The sequence below is a fragment of the Neofelis nebulosa genome, chromosome 5 (genome assembly GCF_028018385.1).
Source record: "Neofelis nebulosa isolate mNeoNeb1 chromosome 5, mNeoNeb1.pri, whole genome shotgun sequence".
Taxonomy (NCBI): Eukaryota; Metazoa; Chordata; class Mammalia; order Carnivora; family Felidae; genus Neofelis; species Neofelis nebulosa.
This window is the reverse complement of record NC_080786.1, coordinates 44660334-44685788: the sequence shown is the minus strand read 5'-3', so window position 1 is coordinate 44685788 and position 25455 is coordinate 44660334. Positions and strand designations below refer to the sequence as shown.

General features: G+C 36.1%; 1 protein-coding gene across 5 annotated transcripts in view; it reads right to left on the bottom strand.

Moving 5' to 3' along the window:
• Nucleotides 1–25455, bottom strand: part of RNF13 (ring finger protein 13) — a 159236-nt gene that overhangs the window by 44209 nt on the left and 89572 nt on the right. For 4 of the 5 annotated variants that reach the window (XM_058730196.1, XM_058730195.1, XM_058730198.1 and 1 more), the window contains 3 exons: nucleotides 20713–20800; nucleotides 13544–13634; nucleotides 7978–8083 (listed from right to left, as the gene is read on the bottom strand). In XM_058730196.1, the coding sequence (XP_058586179.1) occupies nucleotides 7978–8083; nucleotides 13544–13634; nucleotides 20713–20800 (285 nt within the window). Of the gene's footprint in view, nucleotides 1–7977; nucleotides 8084–13543; nucleotides 13635–20702; nucleotides 20801–25455 lie in introns of those variants that run through there. The other variant, XM_058730199.1, reaches the window with a different exon arrangement.

Sequence of the window (25455 nt, the reverse complement as noted above, 5' to 3'; positions counted from 1 at the left end):
GTACACGTCTGTATAACAACTTGTACACAAATGTCCATGTCAGCTTTATTTGTAATATCCAAAACCCAGAAATGACCCAAATGCCTATCGATGGGTAAATGGATTAAAAAAACAAAAACAAAACCTGTGATATATTCATATACAACTGGGCAAAAAAAAAAAAAAAAAAAAAGAAAAGAAAAAAGAAATATACTCAAAAACTATATAAACCTCAAAATAATTGTTCTGAGAGAAAGAAGGCAGACACAAAAGAGGACATAATATACAATTCCATGTGTAGGAAACTGAAGAAAATACAAACTAATCTATAGTGACCAAAAGCAGACCTGTAGTTGTCTAGGGATCGGGCGAGGAGGGGGAGGGGGGGAGGATGAGGACATGACCGGTGAGAGGCAGGGATTATCAAGGAGCATGAGGAAGTTTTTTGAGCTGACTGATATTTCAACATCTTGATTGTGGTAGTGGTTTTTCAGGTGTGTGTGTGTGTGTGAAAACTTACCAAACTGTACAATTTAAATATGTGCAGTTTGTCATGTGTTAATTATACCTCAATAAATGCTTTTTAAAAATTGAATAGTAACCACTAGAAGAACACTATAATCTAAGCTTTTAATCCAGTAGGAGAAAAGTGGAGTCACCCAAATCTTCAAAGAAGAAGAAAAAAACTAAAAGTAAACAATAAAAATTATTCCAAATGTATGTGTAATTGCAAAAATGTAAGTGGATTAAATTCACCAGGTTTTTTTTTTTTTCTGAAGAGTGTATCATATTGGATAAGGAAAAAATTCCAACTATATGCTATTTACAAGACACAAGATTAAAATTAATGACACATTAATAAAAATATAAAGGTAAAAAATAAAGGAATAAAGATATGCCATGAAAATATTAAGCAAAAGAAAAGCTGATGTATCAAGTAAAATTGAATTTAAGACAAAAATCATTAGAAGGTAACATGACAATAAAAAAAAAAACAACACTTCATCTAAAAAGGACAAAATTATAGGAAAAATACCCAAATTCCAAGTTCAGTAATTTATAGCTAAAGCAGAGAAAAAATTTAAAGACTACAGACCTATGCTGCCAGATACAGTAGCCACTAGGTACATGTAGCTACTGAACACTCAATATATGGCTAGTCTCATTTGAGATTTGCTGTAAAATTATAAAATATTCACCAGATTGTAAATACTTAGAACAAAAAGAATGTAAAATATATTTCATAATTACTTATATTAATTGAATACTGAAATACATTTTAGATTTAGTATTTAATCTCACCTTTTTCTTTTTATCTTTTTTTTTTTTTCTCTAAGTTTACTGATTTATTTTGAGAGAGAGAAAGTACATGAGCAGGTGAGGGGCAGAGAGAGAGAAAGGGGGAGAAAGAATCCCAGGCAGGCTCCCCACTCAGCACAGAACCCGCCCACACGGGGCTTTATCTCATGACTATGAGATCATGACCTGAGAAGATATCGAGAGTTGGACCCTCAGTCGACTGAGCAACCCACGTGCCCCTCTTTTTATCTTTTCATTTGACTACCAGAAAATTTTAAATTACAATAAATTTGGCTTCACAGTATTGTTCTATTGCTTAGCACTGTTTTAGAAAACAGAAAAGTACCAAACAAACATAGAGAATTGTGATGACTGCACAAATTCTATGAATATACTAAAAACCACTGAATTAGACACTTTAGGTGGGTCAATTTTATGTTATGTGAATTCTATGTCAAAATAGTTTTTAAAATAAATAACTACACAAAACAAATGCGAAAACTCAAACTAATGTACATATATAGAACTTTGAGCTCCACAATTCTTTTCACATACATGGGGAGTGTTCACAAAATATGGCCACAAAGCAGGTCTTTGGAAATAACCAAAGAATCTATAACATACAATGTCTTCTGACCACAATAAAATTGAATTAGAAATCAATAGAAAAAAAAAAGATACTGAAAAATATATATGCTCTTTGGAAATTTAAAACTTTATTAAAATAGTTTATAAGTCTCAGAAGAAATCATAATGGACATTTGAGTTTCTGAGGGGGCCTTAAAATTAGCATGCCTCTTTGCCACCTGGATTCTAAATAACTTGAGAAATAAGATCATGAACTGGCAAATAGATGCAGGTGGAGTACCTAATGCAGTGGAGAAAGAATTAGAACTTTTTACTGAACCACAGAATGAGACTGCCTTACCCAGCCAGGTACAGACAAAACTCCTTTGGAATGGAACAGGCCTTCCCTTCACTCACCCCCAGAATTGCAGAACTAGTCCTGGAGAAGCTGGAAATAGGTTAATCCCAAGAGAAAGGTGGAGCTGAGCGACGCATGCGCTAGGTTTATTCTTCCCAAATACACCACACACGTAAGATACTTCATCTCCCCTAAGACCAAACGAGTGAGAGGGTAAGGAAGGGCTAGGAGTTAGAGTAACTTGAGTTCTCCCTTCACATGAATGGAAATATCAAGAGTGCTAAAGAAATATTCTATATAACAACAAAAAATATTTTTAAATGTAAGCCAAATTAAAATAATAATATTCCTTATCAAATGCTAGGAATTGAGGCTAACATCATTGTTAAACAGCAATTTATAATCTAAACGCATTTAAATCTAAATCTGGAAAGAAAAAAATTAATAAGCATTCAGCTGAACAAGCTAGAAAAAGAAAAGCAATATATCCAAACAAAACAGAAGAAAAATGATGCCAAGAGCAGAAATTCATGAGAAACATAAAAAAGTGAAGACTTTAGAATATAGTTTGCAGTGGAATCGAAGCTGCTTTACATCAGAGATTTTTACCAATTTTAAGTACAGCAATGGATCTTCAGATCATAGAGCAGTGCCTAATTCATCTTAGATGTGAAATGAATATTTGTTTAGTGACAGGAAAAAGAAAATCCTCAAGGTCTACTTCTTTGAAAGACAAAACAGATAAATTAATAACACTGTGAAAAGGCATGGGCAGATATGAATAAAGAGAACTCATTTCAGGGCGCCTGGGTGGCTCAGTCGGTTGAGCGGCCGACTTCGGCTCAGGTCATGATCTCACGGTCCGTGAGTTCGAGCCCCGCGTCGGGCTCTGTGCTGACAGCTCAGAGCCTGGAGCCTGTTTCAGATTCTGTGTCTCCCTCTCTCTGACCCTCCCCCGTTCATGCTCTGTCTCTCTCTGTCTCAAAAATAAATAAACGTTAAAAAAAATTAAAAAAAAAAAAAAAGAGAGAACTCATTTCACATACAGTAGAAATTCTTTAAAAAGAAAGAAAGGAAAGAAAGAAGAAAGAAAGAAGAAAGAAAAGAAAAGAAAAGAAAAAAGAAAAGAAAAGAAAAGAAAAGAAAAGAAAAGAAAAGAAAAGAAAGAGAAAGAAAGAAAGAAAAAAGAAAGAGAAAGAAATGCTCTTTAAATTGTTATGTGAAGGGTGCCTGAGTGGCTCAGTCAGCTAAGCGTCTGACTTCAGCTCAGGTCATGATCTCATGGTTCGAGCCCCACATTGGGCTCTGCACTGTCAGTGCTTGGGATTCTCTCTCTCCCTCTTTCTCTCTGCCCATCCCCTCACTTGCTCGCTCTCTCTCTCTCTCTCTCTCTCAAAATAAATAAACTTAAAATATAGTTATGTGAATATATAAATATTAATCACCTGATCCCACTATACTTGAAAACAGATAAAATAGACAATTTCTTAGAAATATAATTTCGTATGAAAAAGTAGACAACCATCTGAATGTCCAGGTAACTATGAACACAGTCAGCAGGTCTAGATGATTTTGTAAACAACCTTCACCAAAAAGTAATACATAACCCCAACTTTATCAAAAACTATTTTAGAAAACAGAAAATAAGGGTAATTAGTTTTATGGGGCTAGTTTGATCTAGTCTAGTTATTTATTTGTAACTGATTAGTGGACCCATGCAGTTCAAACCCATGTTACTCAAGGGTCAACTATATGGTAAAATACACGTAACACTAAATTTACTCTCTGAACCATTTTTAAGTGTGTAGCTGGGTGGCACTAGCTACATTCACATTACTGTGCTACCATCACCACCATCCATCCATAAAACTCTTTTCACCTTGCAAAACTGAAACTCTGTGCCCATTAAACAATAATTCCCCACCTTCCCCCTCTCCACAGGTCCTGGCAACTACCATTCTACTTTGTGTCTCTGAATCTGACTACTCTAGGTATCATATATAAATAGAATCATACACTATTTGTACTTTTGTAACTGTTTCATTTAGCAAGTCTTATTTCATTTAGCATGTCTTTATTTCATTTATTTCATTTAGCATGTCTTTTTTCAAATTTTTTTTAATGTTTATTTTTAAGAGAGAGAGAGAGAGAGTGAGACAGAGAGTGAGCAGGCGGAGGGGCAGAGAGAGAGGGAGACACAGAATCTGAAGCAGGCTTGAGACTCCGAGCTATCAGCACAGAGCCCGACGCGGGGCTCGAACTCACGGAGCGTGAGATCATGACCTGAGCCGAAGTGGGACGCTTAACTGACTGAGACACCCAGGTACCCCTCATTTAGCATGTCTTTAAGGTTCACCCATACTGTACCTGTGCCAGAACTGCCTTCCTTTCTAAGGCTAACATTCCATTGTATGTCTATACCACATTTTGTTCCTCTATTCATCCATTGATGGACAATTTGGTTGCTTCCACCTTTCAGTATTGCAAATAATGCAGCTATGAACGTAAGTGCACAAATATCTGTACAACTGTTTTCAATTCTTTTGGGTATATACCCAAAGTGGAATTGCTGGATATGATAACTCATTGTTTAATTTTTTGAGGAACTGCCATACTGTCTTCTATAGTGGCTGTTCCATGTGCTTATAGGATTGTCTGGTTTTGATGTTAACATTATTCTAGCTCCATAATTCCAAAGCTTTCCCTTACCTGGACATTCAGAATGCTAGTATTTTATTTAGGATTTTTTTGCATCTATGTACAAATGTAGAACTGATCCGTATTAGAAATCTGAATAATCCAACATGAAAGACAAAACTTACATATCACAATCAAATAAAGTGTATTCGAAATACAAGATTTTTATAATGTACAAAATAAATTAATGTAATCCACCATAAAAACAGACTAAAAGAGAAAAAAACCCAACGATCATTACAACAGATAAAAGACATAATTCTGCACCCATTCATCATTAAATAAGGAAAAAGAAAAGTTTGATTTCTTTATTTCTAAGCCTTATATGGCTTTTTTCGCTTGATTTATCAGAAAATTCAGCATTAAATAAGAGGTGCAACAACAGGCATCCTTTTTTGTCGTTTCTGACTTTCAAGGGATGTCTTTTTTTTAACATTTATTTTTGAGAGAGAGAGAGAGAGAGACAGAGCACAAGAAGGGAGAGACACCCTTTGAGAGAGAGAGAGGGAGACACAGAATCCAAAGCAGGCTCCAGGCTCCGACACGTCAGCACAGAGCCCGACAGAGGGCTCGAACCCACGAACTGTGAGATCATGACCTGAGCCGAAGTCAGATGCCCAGAAACCCCTCAAGGGAAATCATCTAATAAATTAACCATTTAATGATGTTCATTTTTCAATTTTTAGTTAATAATCTTTATCAGCTTAAGAGTATTTACATCTACTGCTACTCTGCCTACATTTTTTGTATGTTGTTCTTTCTATTATTCCTTGCTCTATACTGAAAGCCCAAGAGAAAGAACAAATTCAAATTACCGTAGAATTCAGCAAGTTTGTAGATACAAGATTGATATATAAAAACAATGTCCAGTGTCCAACTTTCGGTTTCTAAATACAACTCTTCAATAAAAGAAACCAGGGCTCCTTGGAGAAACATCTAATTCTAGGGCCGGGGCAAAAAAAATGTAAGAAGAGCCTGAAGCTTCTTATAGTACCAGATACAAAAGAAGTGCTTAGAAAAACAAAAAGATGGATCAAATCAAAGGGACACATGACCTAGTCTGACAGAGCTCCTCATGGCCAAAGCTCAAAATTTAAACAACATAAATAATGTGGTATTGGATTCTAACCCAAAGAATAAAATAAATATATAGGAGTATGTAACCAATATAAATAAATGATTGAATAAATAAATAAATGCCAAGAAGAGACAAATCTTTCTTACAAAAGAATTCCAAGAAATATACGTGGCAGATACTCTCTCCTACTCCTCACTTCAGATCTTAATGCCTGCCCCTCCCCACCTATAGGATGGGTTATACTCAGTGCCTCACTTCCAAAGTAAGAACAGAATAGAAGAAGAGAAAAATATTAACTGTGCAGTGGAGAAATCTGGCTTAATCAAGGGATGAATGTTAATACCATTAGTTATGTTATGCAGATATCATGTACCCCCTGGCAGTTCACCTCTGTTTTTAAAAACCTACTCCCCACTCCTCAAAAAACCCATAACCCAGTCTAATCATAAGAAAAACTGCTATCAGATGAGGGACATTCTACAGGATACCTGGCCAACACTCCCAAGACTAAGGTTATTAGAAACACGGAGAGACTAACTGAGAGACTGTCACAGAACAGAGGAGGCTGGGAAGACATGCTAACTGTGTGGTGCCCTGTTTTGGATCCTGGAACAGAAAGTGAGCATTAGCGGAAAAAACAGTGAAATCTATACAAAGTCTAGCGTTTAGTTACTAGTAAGGTACCAACGTCACTTTCTTAGTGACAAATGGACCACAGTAACGTAAAATGTTAACAATGGGAGAAACTAGAAGAGGAATGTACAAGAATATTCTTCTTTGTGATTTTTGTGTAAATCTTAACATTCCAAAATTAAAAGTTTATTTAAAAAAATCAATAATATTCTTATATCCTAATAATAATGATTTAGAAAATGCAATTTCAAAAGTCAAACAAAAGACATGCAAAATGTTTACAGAAAAAAATGATTAAACTGATGGATATAAAAGTTCTAAACAAATGAGAAATACCACAGCATCACAGAAAGACTGAACATTTCAAAGATGGCATTTAATCTCTCTAAGTTAAACTATAATGTCCATATAAATAATAAACTAATTGGACATTAATATAAATATTATTCATAAAAAAATTAAAAAGTGAGTATACTGGGGTTATTTTATGTCATTGCAATTCTCTTTAGTATCTATCTTAATACAGTGGTTTTATCTGTTTCTGCCTTCAATTTGTTTTGATATCACAAACCACGTAGTTTCTAGAAACTTCCACCTTAAACCGTGAAGGAATGAGAGTGACAAAGGCAAATAATATCTTAATATTATCATGAAAATAATTTTGACCTCACAGACCCATTAAGAGTCCTGGGAGCATACTTTGGTAACCACTGTTTTGGAGAAGTAATGTGTCATTGCCCTTACCCTCAAGCCCTCATACCATTCTTTATTTACATTTTAATAGGAAAAATTTCAAAAATGGAGAAGAGTTGAAAGAATTTTATAATACCCATATATCCATTACCTAGATTCTATAACTAACTTTGAACTGCACTTTTTATCACCTATCTATCCAACCATCTATGTACCCATCAATACACCTTTTTTTCTAGTTTTTTTTTACAGTGTACTTCAAAGTAAGTTGCAGACAATCAGTATATGTCCCCCAAAATACGTTAACATATAAATCATTACTCAGAGTTTAGTATTTTTTTCCCCTTAGGTAAAATTTATATACAATGAAATGCACAAAATTTAAGTGATATGTATGCAACCTAAACCTCTCTCAAGATACAGAACGTGACTTACCCTGAAAAGTTCCCTCATACCCTTGTCAGTAAATCCCTCACCCTTCTCTAGCCCCCCAGAAGCAATCACTGCTCTGATTTTCCCTGCCCCCAGATTATCTTCACCTTTTCCAGACCCAATCATATAAATGGATTCATACAATAGGTACTCGTTTATGGAAGGCTCCTCTCACTCAATACAATGTTTTTAGAATCATCCCTACTATGTTTAAAAATATATTTAACATTGATTTACCTACCATGAAAATGACGATCAAGATGAGACAGATCCCCACTATGATAAGGAAGGGGATTAGATAGTATTCCAGAGGAAGACTAAATTCTGGAACTAAGACAATGTGGCCCCTACAAGAAAACAAAAAGTAATAATTGAGAAATATTAAGGAGTGCCAAGTTATAATGTTCATTAAAAACAAAGAAAAACATTTTAAAAGGCAATGAGACATTACAATTCAGTCCACTAGACATATTTTCTAAAATATGATTTCTAATAATTTAAGAGATACTTTCTCCATCTTTCAGTTTATTTTCATATTTGCCAAAATAACTTGCCTGTATAATTAAAGAAGCTTTTAGACTGGGTAGAGGAAATCAGCCAATCAATACTTACTGTGTTCATCCCAGAAATATGTTATTTACTGAATTTAGTAACCTGGACAAAATTCTGCATGTTTTACATGCAACATCAGATTAAAGCAATGGTAGTACCTTGGGTGGTATGTCAACAAAAACCTCCACCCCAACCAAATTACTACTCAGCAGTCCCTCCTATGGTAAAACCCTGAAGCCACTATTAATAAAAATATACTCCCTCTTCCCTCATATATGCTTTCCACGAACTTCTTATACCAGGTACAATGGACACAGCCCCTGTACTCTATGTTCCTCTATGGGATGTGGTATAAAACACTGGCAAAGGAATTTACAGGAGCTGTACCTTCCTCTCTATTCTCCACCTTCTCCATTGCTTGACTGGAAAAAGCTACAAAAATACATATGTTGCGGGTGGAGGGATGGAGAATACTACATGCCTTACTCCCTTTTGTCATTAACCATGTTACTACTTTCTGTGGTATTACTATTCCAAAAGTTGACAGGGACTCATAGAATGAAACTATGATCAGAATAGGAATAGTATTTTTGTTGTGTGAGCAAATCTGACACGGCTGCAAAATTCTGCGCTGTAAAATACCTTCAGTCTAGGGAAGGGCCTATATAACGGTCAGTAATAGGACTGACTTCCCCGTTTTATTCCTGTGCTGCCAGTATGGTGCCAGTAACACTACATGGTAATCCGCTGCTGGATGATGTTTTAGGCAGTGAAGCCTGGCACTTCATAACACAAGGGTCCAATGCCACACAAAAAATCTCAATAAAAGGGAAATAAAACCAGGCCAAGTCCTCCCTTCACAGATGTTTAGGACACCATGGCACTTAAGAAAAAAAAAAACAAAAACATGAAATCAAATTATGTCTATCCCCAAGCAATTTTTAAGTTTTAAGGCTATTGTTATATTCAAGCTTCACCAAATACAAAAACAAAAATGGTAACACAAGAAATTTGCCCCCAATAATTGAAATATCTTCTGAAAATATTTACAGATTGCTAAGAATACTAGAATAAAAATAGCTTTTTATTTCAACTACTTTCCAGCAGAATCGGGGATGACAAAAGATTCACGTGCATTTTTGTAGCTTTACATAAAATACTAAAATGATCTATCAGTATAAAAAGAGCAAAGCAGCAGACCTGGGCCGCTATATTTGGTACCATCTCTTCCAGCATGGAGCCAGCTCTGCAAATAACGTCTCTATGCTCCCACAAACCTTCTGAAACTGTGTGAGCTAAGGCTGAGATGCAGTAACAGGGGTGTCATAAGATGTTGATCTGCAATCTCCCTACCCTGCCCCTACCAACTTGCTATAAATTAACACTGTTAGGGATTAGAAGCCATACCTAAATCCTAAATTCATACCCATTCATGCTGCATACCTAAATTCAACCCATTATAGCATCTAAATATCTCAGCAATAGCAAACTTTACATCTTGTACATTGTTTTTTCTTCTTCTCCTCTTACGTTAACAACTTCTTATCTCATAGACTTTATTGAAAACTTCCTATATATGTGTAACCATACAAATGGAATCAATCCCAGAATTTTCTAGTAAGCACCGTGTTAGGATTCACAGACCTGGGTTCTAAATCCAGTGTTCTTCTATATGCCCTATTAATGCTTGCCTGCTATACCTCGAACCATTTTAGTTTACTGTCAAGATGTATTAGAATTTTTAAAGGGTCTACAAATGATAGAAGGTTTTAAGCATCTTAAAGCAAGATGCTAATGAATGTTCAAGACGCTGCTTTTTCTTTTTTTTTTTTTTAATTTTTTAAATGTTTTATTTATTTTTGAGAAAGAGACAGAGTGCAAGCAAGGGAAGGGCGGAGAGAGGGGTAGACACAAATTCTGAAGCAGGCTCCAGGCTCTGAGCTGTCAGCACAGGGCCCGATGCAGGGCTTGAACCCACGAAAAGTGAGATCACGACCTGAGCTGAAGTTGGATGCTTAACTGACTGAGCCATCCAGGTGCCCCAAGACACTGCTTTTTCTTAACCAAATTGCTGATGGTGGAGGGTGGTAACAGTGATGGTACAGGGCAGGGAACTACAACAATCAGTCCTCTAGCTCTATTTCTATTTCTTCTGTCTAGGCTCTCACAGCTGAGTCTGCAGACTCAACCCTCACGTTCTAATCCCAGATGAATTTGTATTTGAAGGAGATACTTAAACAGCATTAATAAGTATTTTTACGCTGCCTCTACATCCACCCCTAAATATAGTACACTCTATGAGCTCTGCAGCTAAGATTTAATCATCAAAGCAGAGTCCTAAGCAACCCAGGAAATCATGTCTTATTCTCTTTTGCATGAATTCCCAGGCTAATTTCAAACCAGGTGTCTAGGCCTAAACTTTGTAACAATAATACTGTAACTTCCCAATCCCTCTGGGAAATTAAAATGTGATGATGGCTGCACAAGTGTAATATACTAAAATCACTGAACTGTATACTTTAAAATTGGCGAATTTTATAGTGTATAAAATATGACTCAGTAAAGCCATACGGATTTTTGTTTGAAAGAACAAATAAGCAAGAATTGCTATAAAAAACGTGAAAGAGGGGGGTGGGAGTGGGGAAGGGCTAGCCTTTCAGATACCAATTATTATAAACCCTATAACAAAAAACAGAGTGGTACTGGTGGGCCAAAGATAAAGAATAGAAAATTCAGTTATGTATGGAAATACAGCAACATTTCAAATGGGGTGAGGGGACACACATTTTCAGGAGTAGTGCTGGAGTAACTGGTTATTTGACAAAAGATATAATTGGTTCCATTCCTCAAGGTTTATATAGGATAAATTACAAATAAGCCAGAGATTTAATGTTAAAAGAGGAATCATAAAGTATAAATGTGGGTCAATTCTTCTATGACCCAGAAGCAGGGGACATTTTCCTAAGACCAGCAGCCCATTGGAAAAGATTAATATATCTGATTGCATTTAAAAAATAGCATCATAAATGAAATTAAAATTTCAAAGTATTAAAAAACACTTGTAATATATCACAAACAAATGGTTAACATACCTAATAAATAAAGAGCTTCTAAAAACAGAAAAGAAAATTGCCAGCAAGCTACTAGGAAAAATGAGCTAAACAGTTCATAGAAAATGACATGCCAACAGGCCTTATGCCTAAGAAAACATGCTCAGTTTGCTCATGGAAAGAAAATACATACTAAATCTACAACAGGAAACCATTTTTTACCTAACTAGTAAAAATGGAAAAATCTGACAACATTCTTTGTTGGTGAGGCTGTGGGGAAAGAGACATCATATATTGCTGGTACAACCTGGAGCGTGGAGCCTGCTTGGGATATTCATTCATTCATTCCTTCATTCCCTCTCTCTCTCTCTCTCTCTCTCTCTCTCTCTCTCTCTCTCTGCCCCTCCCATGATCATATTCTCTCTCAAAATAAATAAATAACATTTTAAAAATAAATAAATAAAATTGTTACTTTCAAAGGTAAGGATGGGAACAAGATGGACAGGGTGGATGACACTTTAGAAGCTGACCTTCTCTGAATACACATTGTGTTTTGTTGATTTTGACTTTAAGTTTATACATAATTATAAAAATCACAATGGGAGTAAAAAGCAGTCCCTAAAATCTAAAAGCAACATGAATCAAATAGACCTGTGTTTCCAGTTGATATCATCAAGCACACAGAATTATTTCACAGATTTTAAAACATGGTAATTTGATTTTAGATCCTTATTATGATAGAACTTAAAGAACTTAAACAAAGGCGATAGTGTTGGTATTGTTCTGAGTCTGTGTGTGTGTATTGTGCAATTAAAAAAGAAAATAATTATTTGGTATCTCTGAGCACAGAAAAATAAAATATAGATGTAAGATCAGCAAAATACAGTAAAAACGTACGGTCCTGAACTTAAGTTGGAAACAACAATATGTGCTCGTGATTTATTGTATCTTTAAAAACATATTATTCTACCTGAAAGCTGTACCCTGTAAAACAAAAGCCAAAACCAAAAAATAAAAAGCAAAAAGCATATATATTTCTTAGCTGTGTCCACTAAAAAGCCCTAGAAATAATGACAAACCAAGGAGCAATGATCACCCCTCAGTCTCTAAATACCGTATTCAATTAAAAGGAACCAGAGCTTCTTGAAAAAATGACTGGTTCCAAGTCAGGGGGAGGAAAAGAACGAGATGGGCCTGGAACAACTGTTGTGCAGAAAACAGGAAGCAATCCAAAGCCCCAGATTTACATCCAAAGAAATTAGGATTAAACTTCAAGAAGTTTGAAATGGGATGTATATATACATACATACACAAAGGAATATTTCTCAGCGATCAAAAAGAATGAAATCTTGCCATTTGCAATTACGTGGATGGAACTGGAGGGTATTATGCTAAGTGAAATTAGTCAGTCCGAGAAAGACAAAAATCATATGATTTCACTCATATGAGGACTTTAAGAGACAAAACAGATGAACATAAGGGAAGCAAAAATAATATAAAAACAGAGAGGGGGACAAAACAGAAGAGACTCATAAATATGGAGAACAAGCTGAGGGTTACAGGAGGGGCTGTGGGAGGGGGGATGGGCTAAATGGGTAAGGGGCATTAAGGAATCTACTCCTGAAATCATTGTTGCACTGTATGCTAACTAATTTGGATGTAAATTTAAAAAAATAAAAAATTAAATTAAAAAAGAATTTGGGAAGGAAAAAAAAAGGTTGTGTTACCCTCATAATGTGATTTGTGGTAGAAATTCCATACAGAAGGTTTTATTCCAAATGAAACCTTTTAAACTTGAAAACAAACTTTATGCCTTTATAAAAACCAAGTCAATAACACACTGTTTTGGACTGTGTTTATAAAATAACAAATCTCTTTTTAATAAACTACAAATGTCTAATGATAAATATAAATCACATTGTTTCTAAATATGAATGGTTTGATTAAATGATAAGAGGGAAAGTTTTATCTTTTTAGCAACATGAGTACCTTAGGCTCTCTAGAGTGAGCATATTTTCAATATATAATAATGCACAGAGAAATTATTATAATAAAGTCTTATAATCATTATGACTTAAGAGAGAACTTAATTTAGCACAATAGAGTTCATTTTAAAACACAACCTTGGTTATAACTAACATAGTTCTACCCTAATATAAAGGAGAATTTTAAGCTACATGATTATTTTTCATATCCATTACTTACCCTTTTTCATATGTGAATTCATCTTTCAGGGAATTAGCTGATGACTCCCCAATAAAGACAGATGGAATGTCAATTTTCTTTAGCACATCAACTGTATAAAATAATAATAAAATTATTCTTAAAAGCCCATACTCAGTGTACAATCAACTTTACTTTCTTCATAATAGCAGCAAACATAACTGGAAACAACTACAATAAATTCAAATTGGTCGATATTCCTGATTGCAGATTTATACCATCATCAATCTCAGTGGTTGAGAAATACTATTACATTTGCAATAACAAAAGCTAACATTCTGCATACATACGTTACCTACTACCGCAATAGTCCCATGAAGATTGGGATAATCATTTTTAGTATTTCCTTTCAATTTATTCCTCTTTAGATACAATTAACTCTTACAAAAGGAAGAAAATATTTTAAGTTTTCTTTCCACAAATAATTCCTAAATGAAAAAGTAAAAAAGCTTTTTTTACATACCCATTCCCAGGAGAGGTATAGGCCAAAAAATGTAAGAAAAGACCACTTTACAAAAGTCTCAAAAATGACACCACACATCTATGACTTTCCAGAGTGAAGGGCTGACAGGAGTTGAGAAAAGGCATAAAATAGGAAAGCTGGGTAAATTTCTACTTCCTCCTAAGCCTGGAGTTCACTGGAAAGCTTTGTTTTGTTTGGTGTGTTAACAAACTGGACTCATACCTATATTGCAAAACCAAAATCAAATGCCAACGGAAGAGAAGTTTGAAAAATTACCCATTACTCAGGAAGATCCTCTTAAAGTTACAACAGAAAAAGCAGTCTTATTTTTAGCTGTGAGTTAATTTAACAAATCTGGCTTTAGAGAAAGTCCATTTGTTTCTATTACATTTTCACAATAACTTTGTTCTACATTTCCTTTAAAAAAAACACACACACATTTGTTATTTATTTTAAAAAGGGGGGGGGGAGGACACCAGAAGAAAACCAAAACCAACTATAATCCTTCCCACCTGAAGACAAAGGTTCTATTTGAAGTGATAAAGTTCTATAAGTTTCAACAAGTACATTTTTCACTCCTAGATTATTGTTTTATGCAAATATAGTCATTCGCTCCACACATTCCCATTCTCTCTCTCTCTCTCTCTCTCTCTCTCTCTCTCTCTCTCTCTCTCTCTCTCTCTCTCTCTTTCACATACACATACCCATATAAGCCCCAGGAGGGTAGGAACCTAAATGGTTGATAAGGGAATATTTAATCACTATTTTTATATCAGTGGGATCAATAAAAATTTTATTTTTTTGTATCAATGGGATCATATAATAATGGAAAAAAGTATAAGCTTTTTTTCACTCAATGATACACCTCAGATATCCTGTCATGTCAATAATTATTAGAAGTGATATAACTTCTTTGAGTTATCATATCTAAAGAGATGTAAAAAGTTCCTCCTTTTAGTCAGAAGAAGAGGGGATGGGGCGCCTGGATGGCGCAGTTGGTTAAGCATCCGACTTCAGCCAGGTCACGATCTCGCGGTCCATGAGTTCGAGCCCCGCGTCAGGCTCTGAGCTGATGGCTCGGAGCCTGGAGCCTGTTTACGATTCTGTGTCTCCCTCTCTCTCTGCCCCTCCCCCGTTCATGCTCTGTCTCTCTCTGTCCCAAAATAAATAAAAAACGTTGAAAAAAAATTTTAAAAAAAAAAAAAGAAGAAGAAGAGGGGAAATGTATGCAAATATGAATAGCCATCTTGGAGACTTTGCAACATTATTTATCTACAGAAAACAAAACCATAACATGTTCTAGTTCACAAAATACTTTTAAAAACACTAAATTTTAATTCTAATCCACAAAACAATCCTGAAGTATACATTGCAGATAGTATTATCATGGTATCATAGACAAATGATAATTTAAATGGCCAGCCCCAACCTCTCCAGATTCATATATCCAATTGCCTGTTCAATATCTCCACTTGATTAGCTCATAGGTGTTTCAAACAATGTTTCTCGAACAGAACTCTCAAAGTCTCTTTCCTTTCAGTCAGCTCTACTCCTACCTAGTCCTTTTCATCTGGGTAAACAACATTTGGTATTCACCTAGTTTCTCAGGCTGAGCATCTTGGAATCATTCTTGACTCCTCCCTTTCCCTATTCCTTCTATCAAATCCTATCAACTTCAAAATACATCCATAATTCTATCACCTCTTATCAGTCACTTCCAATACTCCAGATCACCATCACCTCTGGCAACATTCTGACTGGTCTCTTCCTAGGCACTCCTGCCCACCTTTCACCTTCAATCTGTTCTCCAAAGAGATCCAAAGTGATCCTTTTAAAATAAAAGATCAGGGGCTGAATGGCTCAGTGTCCGACTTAGGCTTACCTCATGATCTCAGGGCTGGTAGCTGGTGAGCCTGCATCAGGCTCTGTGCTGACAACTCAGTCTGGAGTCTGCTTCAGATTCTGTCTGTGTCTTTCTGTGCCCCTCCCCTGCTCACGCACTGTCTGTCTCTGTCTCTGTCTCTCTCCCCTGTCTCTCTCTCTCTAATACAAGTAAACACACACACACACATAAATAATTTTTTAAATGCTTTATAAAGTAAAAGATCACTTCAAACCTCTGTTTAAAAGGTACACAGAACAAATTCCGAAGTTCTATAAATACCCCTCTCTAACCTCATCCTCTGCCATTCTCTCTGCCTTGTTCACTCTACTCCAGCCAAGGTGGCTTTCTGCCACATCTTGAAAACACCAAAGATGCTTTATCTTTAAGCTTTGCATTTTCTTGCTGTTCCCTTTCCTTGGAACACTATCCAGAAATCTGCATGGCTCAGCCTCTCACTGTAGACCTAATGCAAATGTCAAAGCCTCATAGAAGCCTTGTCCGACCACCCTATCTAAAACGGCCACTCTCCTCTAGTCCTTGCCATGCTACATCCCTTCAGCCTGACAGGATTTTCTTTAAAGCACTTATCACTACTTGACATGCAGCATATCTCTTTGATTTTGTGTTCATTTCCTCTCCCCCACCCTAGAATGTAATAACAGCAGTAATGATAACGGCTGAATAACCACTAAAGGTTTATTATTTTGCTGCTATTATATAATTTATAATGAATATACAATAATATAATTATTAGGTAATAGCTAAGTAACCACTACATGATTGCTAAAAAGCAGGAGTCTTCTAGATGGTTTATACATCTGAATTCATTCAATCTTCAACAACAACCCAATGAGTGAAGTATTGTTATCATTCCCATTTTACAGATCAAAGAAGTGAGGGACAGAGATGTAAAGTAACATACGCAAGATTGCATAGCTAGAAGGTAGTCCAGCTGCAGTTCAAACCCTGGCAGGCAGTACCCAGAAGCCACACTGTTAAATGCTGCATTCTGCTACATCAATGAAAGATATGAAAGCAGAGCCTTAAACTGTATTATTCCCTGCTGTAGTCACAGTGCCTAAAACAATACCTGAGGAGTACACTGTCAAAAACTACTTGTTGAAGGAAGACAGCAAGGAAAAGAGGAGAAGAAACAAACTCGGACATATTGATAACTTGCCCTGGTAATATAATTAGGAATTTGCATAGCCAAGACTCAAACTTGAGGCTCTGCCTCCTAACCTAGACTCTTGCAACTCTGCCATGGCATGGGTTTTCTCATACGCCTGCTTTTATATGATCTTCACTACCGTGTCAGGTCAAATAAGAATTAAAATTATTCACACTTTTACAGAGGAAAGTAAAGGGTTTAAAAGGTTAAGGTAACTTTCCCAAAGGCACAGGCTAGTTCACATATCAACTAACCTAGAAGAATAAATCCCGCTTCTGTGATTGGGTGTTTTCCCCATCATATTCTGTCTCCTCTTAACAGTGACAAACGTATTGGCTCCACTGAGCGAACCCATCCTATGTTCTAGCTGAAATAAAAACAAATTCTTTGTGTGAAATGTCTGTAGCAAGGGGCTTTTAAAACTTCCTTTTGTTTTTAGATACTGGAATGTCTGCTCTTAGGAGAACATGTGCAATATTCTTTGTGGCTACAGACTAAGCCTTTAAAAGGGGGGACAGATACATATCCTCTTTTTTTGGGTAACATTTATTTATTTTTGAGAGACAGAGCACAAGTTGGGGAGGGGCAGAGAGAGAGAGGGAGACATGGAATCCGAAGCAGGCTCCAGGCTCTGAACTGTCAGTCAGCACAAAACCCGATGTGGGGCTCAAACCCATGAACCACAAGATCATGACCTGAGCCCAAGCTGGATGCTTAACCAACTGAGCCACCCAGGCGCCCTGATACATGTCCCTTTTAATGAAGCCATGCTTTCCTTTCCTCTACTAAGTAATAGCGAAGATGAAAGTGGTAAAGGTCTTTTTTACAACATTTGTTTTTGGATATATGAAATGTCCAAAACACACATTCCCAAGGATGGAGCAAAATAAATTCAAGCAATAAAGTCAAGAACCAAAATTCTGACCAATCTTTGATATATAATAGCTCAGGTGGAACATTTCCATGGCAACAGCAAGATTACTTGGTTATGTGCTACTTTTAACATTTAGCACATTTTTCCTTAGGAACCGGCATGATTACCACAAAAAAGTTTACGGTAGTACAAAGGGAAAAACAGGTGTTATCAGTTAAGCATCCAACTTCAGCTCAGGTCATGATCTCACAGTTCCTGAGCTGGAGCCCCGCGACGGCCTCTGTGCTGACAGCTCAGAGCCTGGAGCCTGTTTTGGATTCTGTGTCTCCCTCTCTCTCTTTCTCTGCCCCTCCCTGTCTCACAATGCCTCTTTCTCAAAAATAAATAAATATTTTTACAAAAATTAATAAAAAAAAAAAGAAAACCTGTAAAAAGACTAAACAGTTTACAAATATTAATCTGTTTAACCCAAACAAGACCTTAAGCAGGTCTTCAGGACTCATAAACACTAGGCTCAGGACTTTAGCAAAACACACAAAGAGTAAGTCCCTTGCTCAAAGCTATATAGCTAATACAAATGGAAGCTTCATGATGTGAATTTAAATTCATACCTATTTCTGGAGTATTTATGCTTTACATTTGCTAGCAAAATATACAGGTAACAAAAGCTACTGACCTGGTTTTTGTTTTTTGTTTTGTTTTGTTTTAAGGAGAAGAACGTTGTGTCAAATCTGCAGTGCCAACAGTTTATTTGGTAAGTAAAATACCTTCATCAATTCCTTTAATTCTCAAGCAGTGACTATCAAATGTTTTGTGAAATGCTAGAATCTCTTAAGAGTTCTTCATGCATTATAATGATTTAATCAGCTAGGATATTAAATAATAATTTTAAATATATATAGAAATTAATGAAGGAACTTATTACCAAGTTTTACTTTTTTTCCTAATGTTTACTTATTTTTGAGACAGAGATTGACAGAGCATTAGTAGTGGAGGCACAGGGAGAGAGGTAGACACAGAACCCGAAGTAGGCTCCAGGCTCTGAGCTATCAGCACAGAGCCCAACACAAGGCTCAAACCCATGAACCATGAGATCATGACCTGAGCCGAAGTTGGGCGCTCAACTGACTGAGCTACCCACATGCCCCACCAAGTTTTACTTTCTAGAAATTGTAGCTTTTGCCTCAGATTACCAGGGGTAAGAAGGAAGAGGGTTCTACTCAAACAATAACAACAAATACTATCTTAAGCTATAAAAATATTTTTTTAGTCAAGGACTCCAAAAATAGATTCCTATTAAGGATCTAATTATTTAAAGTCTTAAAGATATTCCAACGTAGGATATCAGTCCATAGCTTTATGTCTGCTCTTTGCTCCAAGCTCTTTCTTGCATATGAGACTCAATGGCATTCAGTAGCCAGAGGTATTATGGTTATGTGCTAGAAGAAAAACAAAAATAAAATACTTAATCATGAATGTTGGCGGTGTGTTTTGGGTTTTGAACCCAATTTCCAATGTGTATGTGGGGGCTCTTCCCCACACCATCAAACAACTCAACTCAATTCTGACATTATCTACCTGGAGATAGCATCTGATTCCACAGGTTAAAGATTTAGTCTCACAAAAAGCCCCACCCATTCAGACACCAGTTGTAAGTCCAGATTATCATCTGTGCTTTTGATCTACCGATTAGAGGTTCCAGTGACAACCCCCTCCTTGGGTCTAATGAATTTGTTAGAGTGCCTCATGGAGCCCAGAGAAATTATCTACTTACTAGATAGCAGTTTATTACGAAAGAATGTAATTCAGGAAGAGCCACATGGAAGAAATGCATAGGGCAAGGTATGTGAGAAGGGTACACTCTTCCAGGCATGGAACTCTCCCCAAATCTCCACATGTTTACCAACCTAGATGCTCTCTGAACCCTGTCGTTTTGGGTTTTATGGAGGCTTCATTACACAGACATGACTGATTAAACCATTGGCCACTGGAGATCTATTCAACCTCCAGTCCCTTGCCTCTCCCCAGAGATCAGAGAGACCGGACTGGGAGCTCCAATTCTCTCATCAAATGGTTGGTTTTCCAGCCTACCAGGCACCTTCCTTAGGTGGAGTCCAAAAGTCATGTCATTAACATAACAAAAGATACCTTTATCACTCTCACCAAATTAAGTGAAAGCATACAGCTTAAAAATCTCAGATTAAAGCCAGTTATTTGGTTAAAATTGGCTCATTTTCCCTACAAGATAATATTTAGTCGAGAATAAGGGAAAACATTCCTATTTTGAATAAAAAGCTATAGGCATGTCACTGTATATTAAGAAACTAATAACCAACTGGTGTAAGAAAGCCCAAGTATGTAGCTTTGAAATTTTACAAGAATATAGCAGCTACTTAGTATATCCACTTAATATTGTGAATCTCTAAATAAATCACAAAAATCCTTCTATGGAAGCCTTAACTCAGCATGTTTATCTCTATTTAAAGCTTTGGTTTTCCTTTGGTTTTTGCCAAAATATCAACACATCTTCTACAATGAAACACAAAGGTAAAAGAAAATGAAACAACTATTTGGAAAAGAACAAGTCAAGTTCACTTCAATATGAATAAAACTGTCCCAACAGGGTTAAGATGAGAGTTACTTTTCTGATAGAAAAGAAATTTGCTTTTTGAACAGAAAATGTGAAGAAAAAAATCTTAAGTTTTAGTTTCAAAAGATCTGTCAAACAGGAGAGAAGAAAAGTGATACCTGTACTTACTGTCGTTGGATCCCATGCTAATGAGGTCATCAGAGTCAACATTGTGAACTATGGCTGCTTTGTATCCTGCTCTCTGTGCATTTAAAACCTGCAGGTCAGAAAAACAATCATGATAGGAGGAAGAGAGTGCATTGTCATACAGTCACTCAACTTCAACATAAATTAGCAAGTCTGTACCATGTGTCTAGGACTAGATTATGTATATATGTAAGAATGGGTCTCAAATATGTTCTTGAAATAGAACATGTTTTACAATTGATTATCAATGACTTTAGACATCTTCTTGACTTCATTAATGGCACTAAATGAATGAGAAACAAATAAAAAACAGAGATACAAGCTCAAATACTAGAAAGAACCAAAGCAATAAACCTGTCTAGTGATAATACGTAGAGACTTGCTATGCTCAGGCTCCAGAGTCATCAGCCCTTGAGCATTGAAATCGACCTCTGCTGCTTACTAGTGGGATAAACTTGGACAAATTATTTTTCCTCATGTGGATTAATCAGAATAATTTTATCCTACCACAGGAAAAAAAAAAAAAAAACAACAACCAATCTTCAGGAGATAAGATTGCCTTGAGGAATCAATATTTTATTCATCTTTACAGCCTCTATAGCACCTGCAAAATAGCCTCACAGAATAGGCACTCACTAAGCATTACTTGAATGAGTAAATGTATAAAATATACGCTCTAATTAATAGCCCACATTATAACATTACAAACACAAGAGAGGAAATTAGGCAGAGCTCTTTTTTTTAAGCTTATTTATTTATTTGGGGGGGGGGGGGGAGAATGCGCATTCGTGAGCAGATGAAGAGCAGAGAGGCAGAGAGAGAATCCCAAGCAGACACCATGCTGTCAGCACAGAGCCTAAAGCAGGGTTCGATCCCAAGAACCATGAGATCATGACCTGACCTAACTCGAGAGTCTGAGCCATCTTAGTACCCCAAGCAGAGACAGTTTAAGAAACTAATTAAAATAGCATAAACAGTTCACCAACACAGGTAGTACTGCTCTAACGTTAGGAATACAGCAAGAAAATTAACCAGCCGACAAAACTGTTACAAGGAATGTTCTGTAGTCCTGCAAGAAAATGTCAATAATAAGAAAGGTTTTTTTTTTTTGTTTGTGTCCATTTTTAAGCAGATTTTGTTACTCAATTAAAATTGAGAAAATGCTAGCTTTAAAGCTTCTTCCCCATAGATACTGCCGCTGTTTCAAGGGGAAAGAAAAATACTCTTAAGAAAGATTATTAGTTTCTAAATCTTATTTCTTATTTACTACTTATATATTAATCTATTCATTATATTACCATAGCAGGCAAGACTTCATGTAGATTTCACTTAAACAAAAGTAGAGTTGGCTGGGGTTGCTATTAGTTTATTTGATGCTTCAATGGCCATTTTAACTGTTCCCCCAAAGCTAGCCAAGTAACTGAGGAGAAATGTTTCTTGCACACATCCAAGAACAACTGTTCCCAGAGATACAATTTAAGAAATATAAAATTCATATCAAAAGCTGTTCTTTTCTAATAAAAAAACAAGTTTGGCTTTCTTTTTAAAGCCAATTAATGCACACAGTCATTGAAATTACATGTATTAGCTTGTTTCTCTGCAAAATATATATTTGTGAGCAAAGATACAACATGATAGGACACGCAGAAAAGAGGTCTCAGGAGCCATAATAAAGAGTAAAAAAAGGGGTGCCTGGGTGGCTCAGTCAGTTGAGCATCTGACTTCGGTTCAGGTTATGATCTCCCTGTTCATGCATGGGTTTGAGCCCTGCATCGGGTTCTGCACTGGCAGCGTGGAGCCTCCTTGGGATTCTCTCTCTCTCCCTCTCTCTCTGCTCCTCCCTCCTCAATAAATAAATAAACATTTAAAAAAATAAATAAAGCTTCTCTGTTAAAAAAAAAGAGTAAAAAAAATTCAACTCAGTAAGTATTTGAGTTCACATAATAAAACTACATAAGGTACTGTGCGACACAATGCAGAACTCAAAAGGTGAATCAGAAACCATCGCTATCCTCCAAGAGATCTCAATACTCACGGATATCCAAAGAGGTCAAGTACTTTCTTGCCTCTCTATCTGCTCACACTATTATCTCTGCTAGGAATAAGGTTTTGTCTTCTGAATCAGGCCTTAAAATTCCATGATCTCCATGAAGCCTGCCTGTTCAATGCCCTATTCTGCATGTTTTTTTTCAAGCACCCACATAATTCCTCCCCGCTTAGAGTATTTATATAAATTTTTTTACATTTTTCTTAAAGATCTTATATAGTGCCTTACATTATATTTACATATACATGTACTATCCCATTTTGAAAAAAACCCTTCATGGGGTCCTTAAATTTCCGTGTGAACTTTTGCGGTTAGAAGGGACAAAGCAATCATCAATTTTACAAAAGGTTTTCTGACCCTCAAATTGTTAAGAACCACCAAAATAAATTATTGGATTTACAACAATCAGCTATATGTATAACTAAATCTAGTCATTAGGTTCTTAAAATTGCGTGGAGCAAATGAGGAGAAATGTTTCTTTCACACATTCAAAATGCAATTGTTTCCATAAATACAGTATTATATCAATATCAAAAGCTGTTCTCTGCTAACAAAATAATAAAATTCCTGAAACAGAAAACTTAGAAAACTACTAAAATGCGGAGGAATTTTGAACGTACAAGTGTGAATTCCAAAAAATAGAAACATGTTTCCCCAAGGCTTTTGTTATTGTTTTTATTTATCTCTAAAATAAAGTATTAAAATTAAATCAAGAAACATATTACATATGGAACCACAGACTTATGAATACAAACAAGGAAAATACATCCATGTTTATGAACCTCAAAACTCATGCGTCAGTCAAATTACATTACATTTTTAACTAAGCAGCAGCTGGTATTTTTAAGAACACAAGGCAAAAATAAAACCTAAATCATTTAGTAAACATGTGCAAAGTTTCACATTCATAAAATGCAACCTCAAACACATGGTGTCAGATGGAGGCAAAGAACTCAAAGATTCATGAATAAAAAGCATGCACGGTGAACAAACCTAAATTCCAAGAGACATCAAAACTGAGAATTTCAGTCAAAAGCCTTCTGAATTGTATTGCCAATCTGCCTTTTTAAGAAGACTGATTGATCAGAGCTATTAAGCTGAAATTGTGGTGAATACTGTAAATATTTTACATCCAATCAAAACTAGCTGCAACTAAATTATGATGGCCAGGTGGCACCTACCGAAGAGTTTTGAAGAAATATGGGACTGCTGACTTGTTATTATAAGTAGCCAGTATGTCAGAAGATAGCAGACTGCCAATAGAAGAGCCTTCAATAAGACAGGTTCTAAAAAAGGAACCCTGGAGGGGCACCTGGGTGGCTCGGTTGGTTAAGCGTCCATCTTTTGATTTCAGTTGAGGATACGGTCTCACAGCTCATGAGAGTGAGCTGCATGTCAGGCTCTGCACTGACAGCGTGGAACCTGCTAGGGATTCTCTCTCTCCCTCCCTCTCTGCCCCCCCAACCCCACTCTCAAAATAAATAAATAAGAGGAACCCTGGAAATGACACAATAGTCCATCTTATTTCCAGACTGGACAAATTTGTAATACTGACACTAATAAAATAAGCCTTGTAAGAAGAATTGATTGAGCTGTCAAGATCATAGGTAGAGATCTTTTATGGGACACAAAGGCATGAGAAGTTGGGGGAAACTGTTGATGGAATACATATAACAGGCTGCAGACTAAAAGCTATAATCAATAAAGGAAACCTCTATATGCTAGTGTTTTATATATACTATCTCTAATACCTAACACAACTCTACATAGTATTTTGGAAATGAGGAAAAATAGGTAAATGAAACTGCCCTAAGATCACATTTAGGCAGAGCTGAGATGTGAATATACTTTTTTCTGATTACACAGAGAAGCATGGGATTTCCAATGATTTGGGAGGAGAAACAGAACAATTAATCTCACTTAACATTTTACAAATGTCTGGGAAGAGGAAGTAAACTAAGAAAGCATCAAGACTCAGACACCATGATTGTAAAATCTTGTGGGCCAAATAAAAAAGTGCTAAAATATTGTAATAGAGTTTGTGGAAACATAGAGGGGGAAAAAGGTGTAGGCTCAAACACCTATGGCAGATTTTATGGGACTGTATGACACTTTAATAAAGAGAGAAGATTTGAGCTAACAGTAGAAAAGAGTTGGGGGAAATTTCTCATATGAAAGAAAAGAAAAATAACAGAAGTCAGGATCTAGCAAAGCCTATTAAAAACAAAACAAAATAAAACACAGAGTTGACATTACTAAACAAAGAAGAATGTCACTGAAAGGAAGAGGAGCAGAGGAATTAAAATTATAAACTCTTGGAACGAGATTACCAGGCTTCAAATTCTGACTCTGTCATATGCGAGCTGTACAAACTTAGACAACCAAGCACTTAAAATAGTGCTTAAACAGCACCTGGCACATATTAAATAAGTGCTAGCTATGATTATTGTCATTACTATTGATTTTTACTGTTGCTCTAGGAGACTCAGAGGTGAGAAGAGAGAAAAAAAGGGGACAGATTGTGTAGTACCTTAAAGACCATTCAGAAAAACAGATAAGGGGTCTACTCTGTCAAGCGTTTACATAAGGCAAGTGAATAAGGGGTTGACATGGCTAAGGCAGTATTTTAGAACAATTTGGTATACTGAGATTGATCTGGAAAGGAAAAACTGAAGACT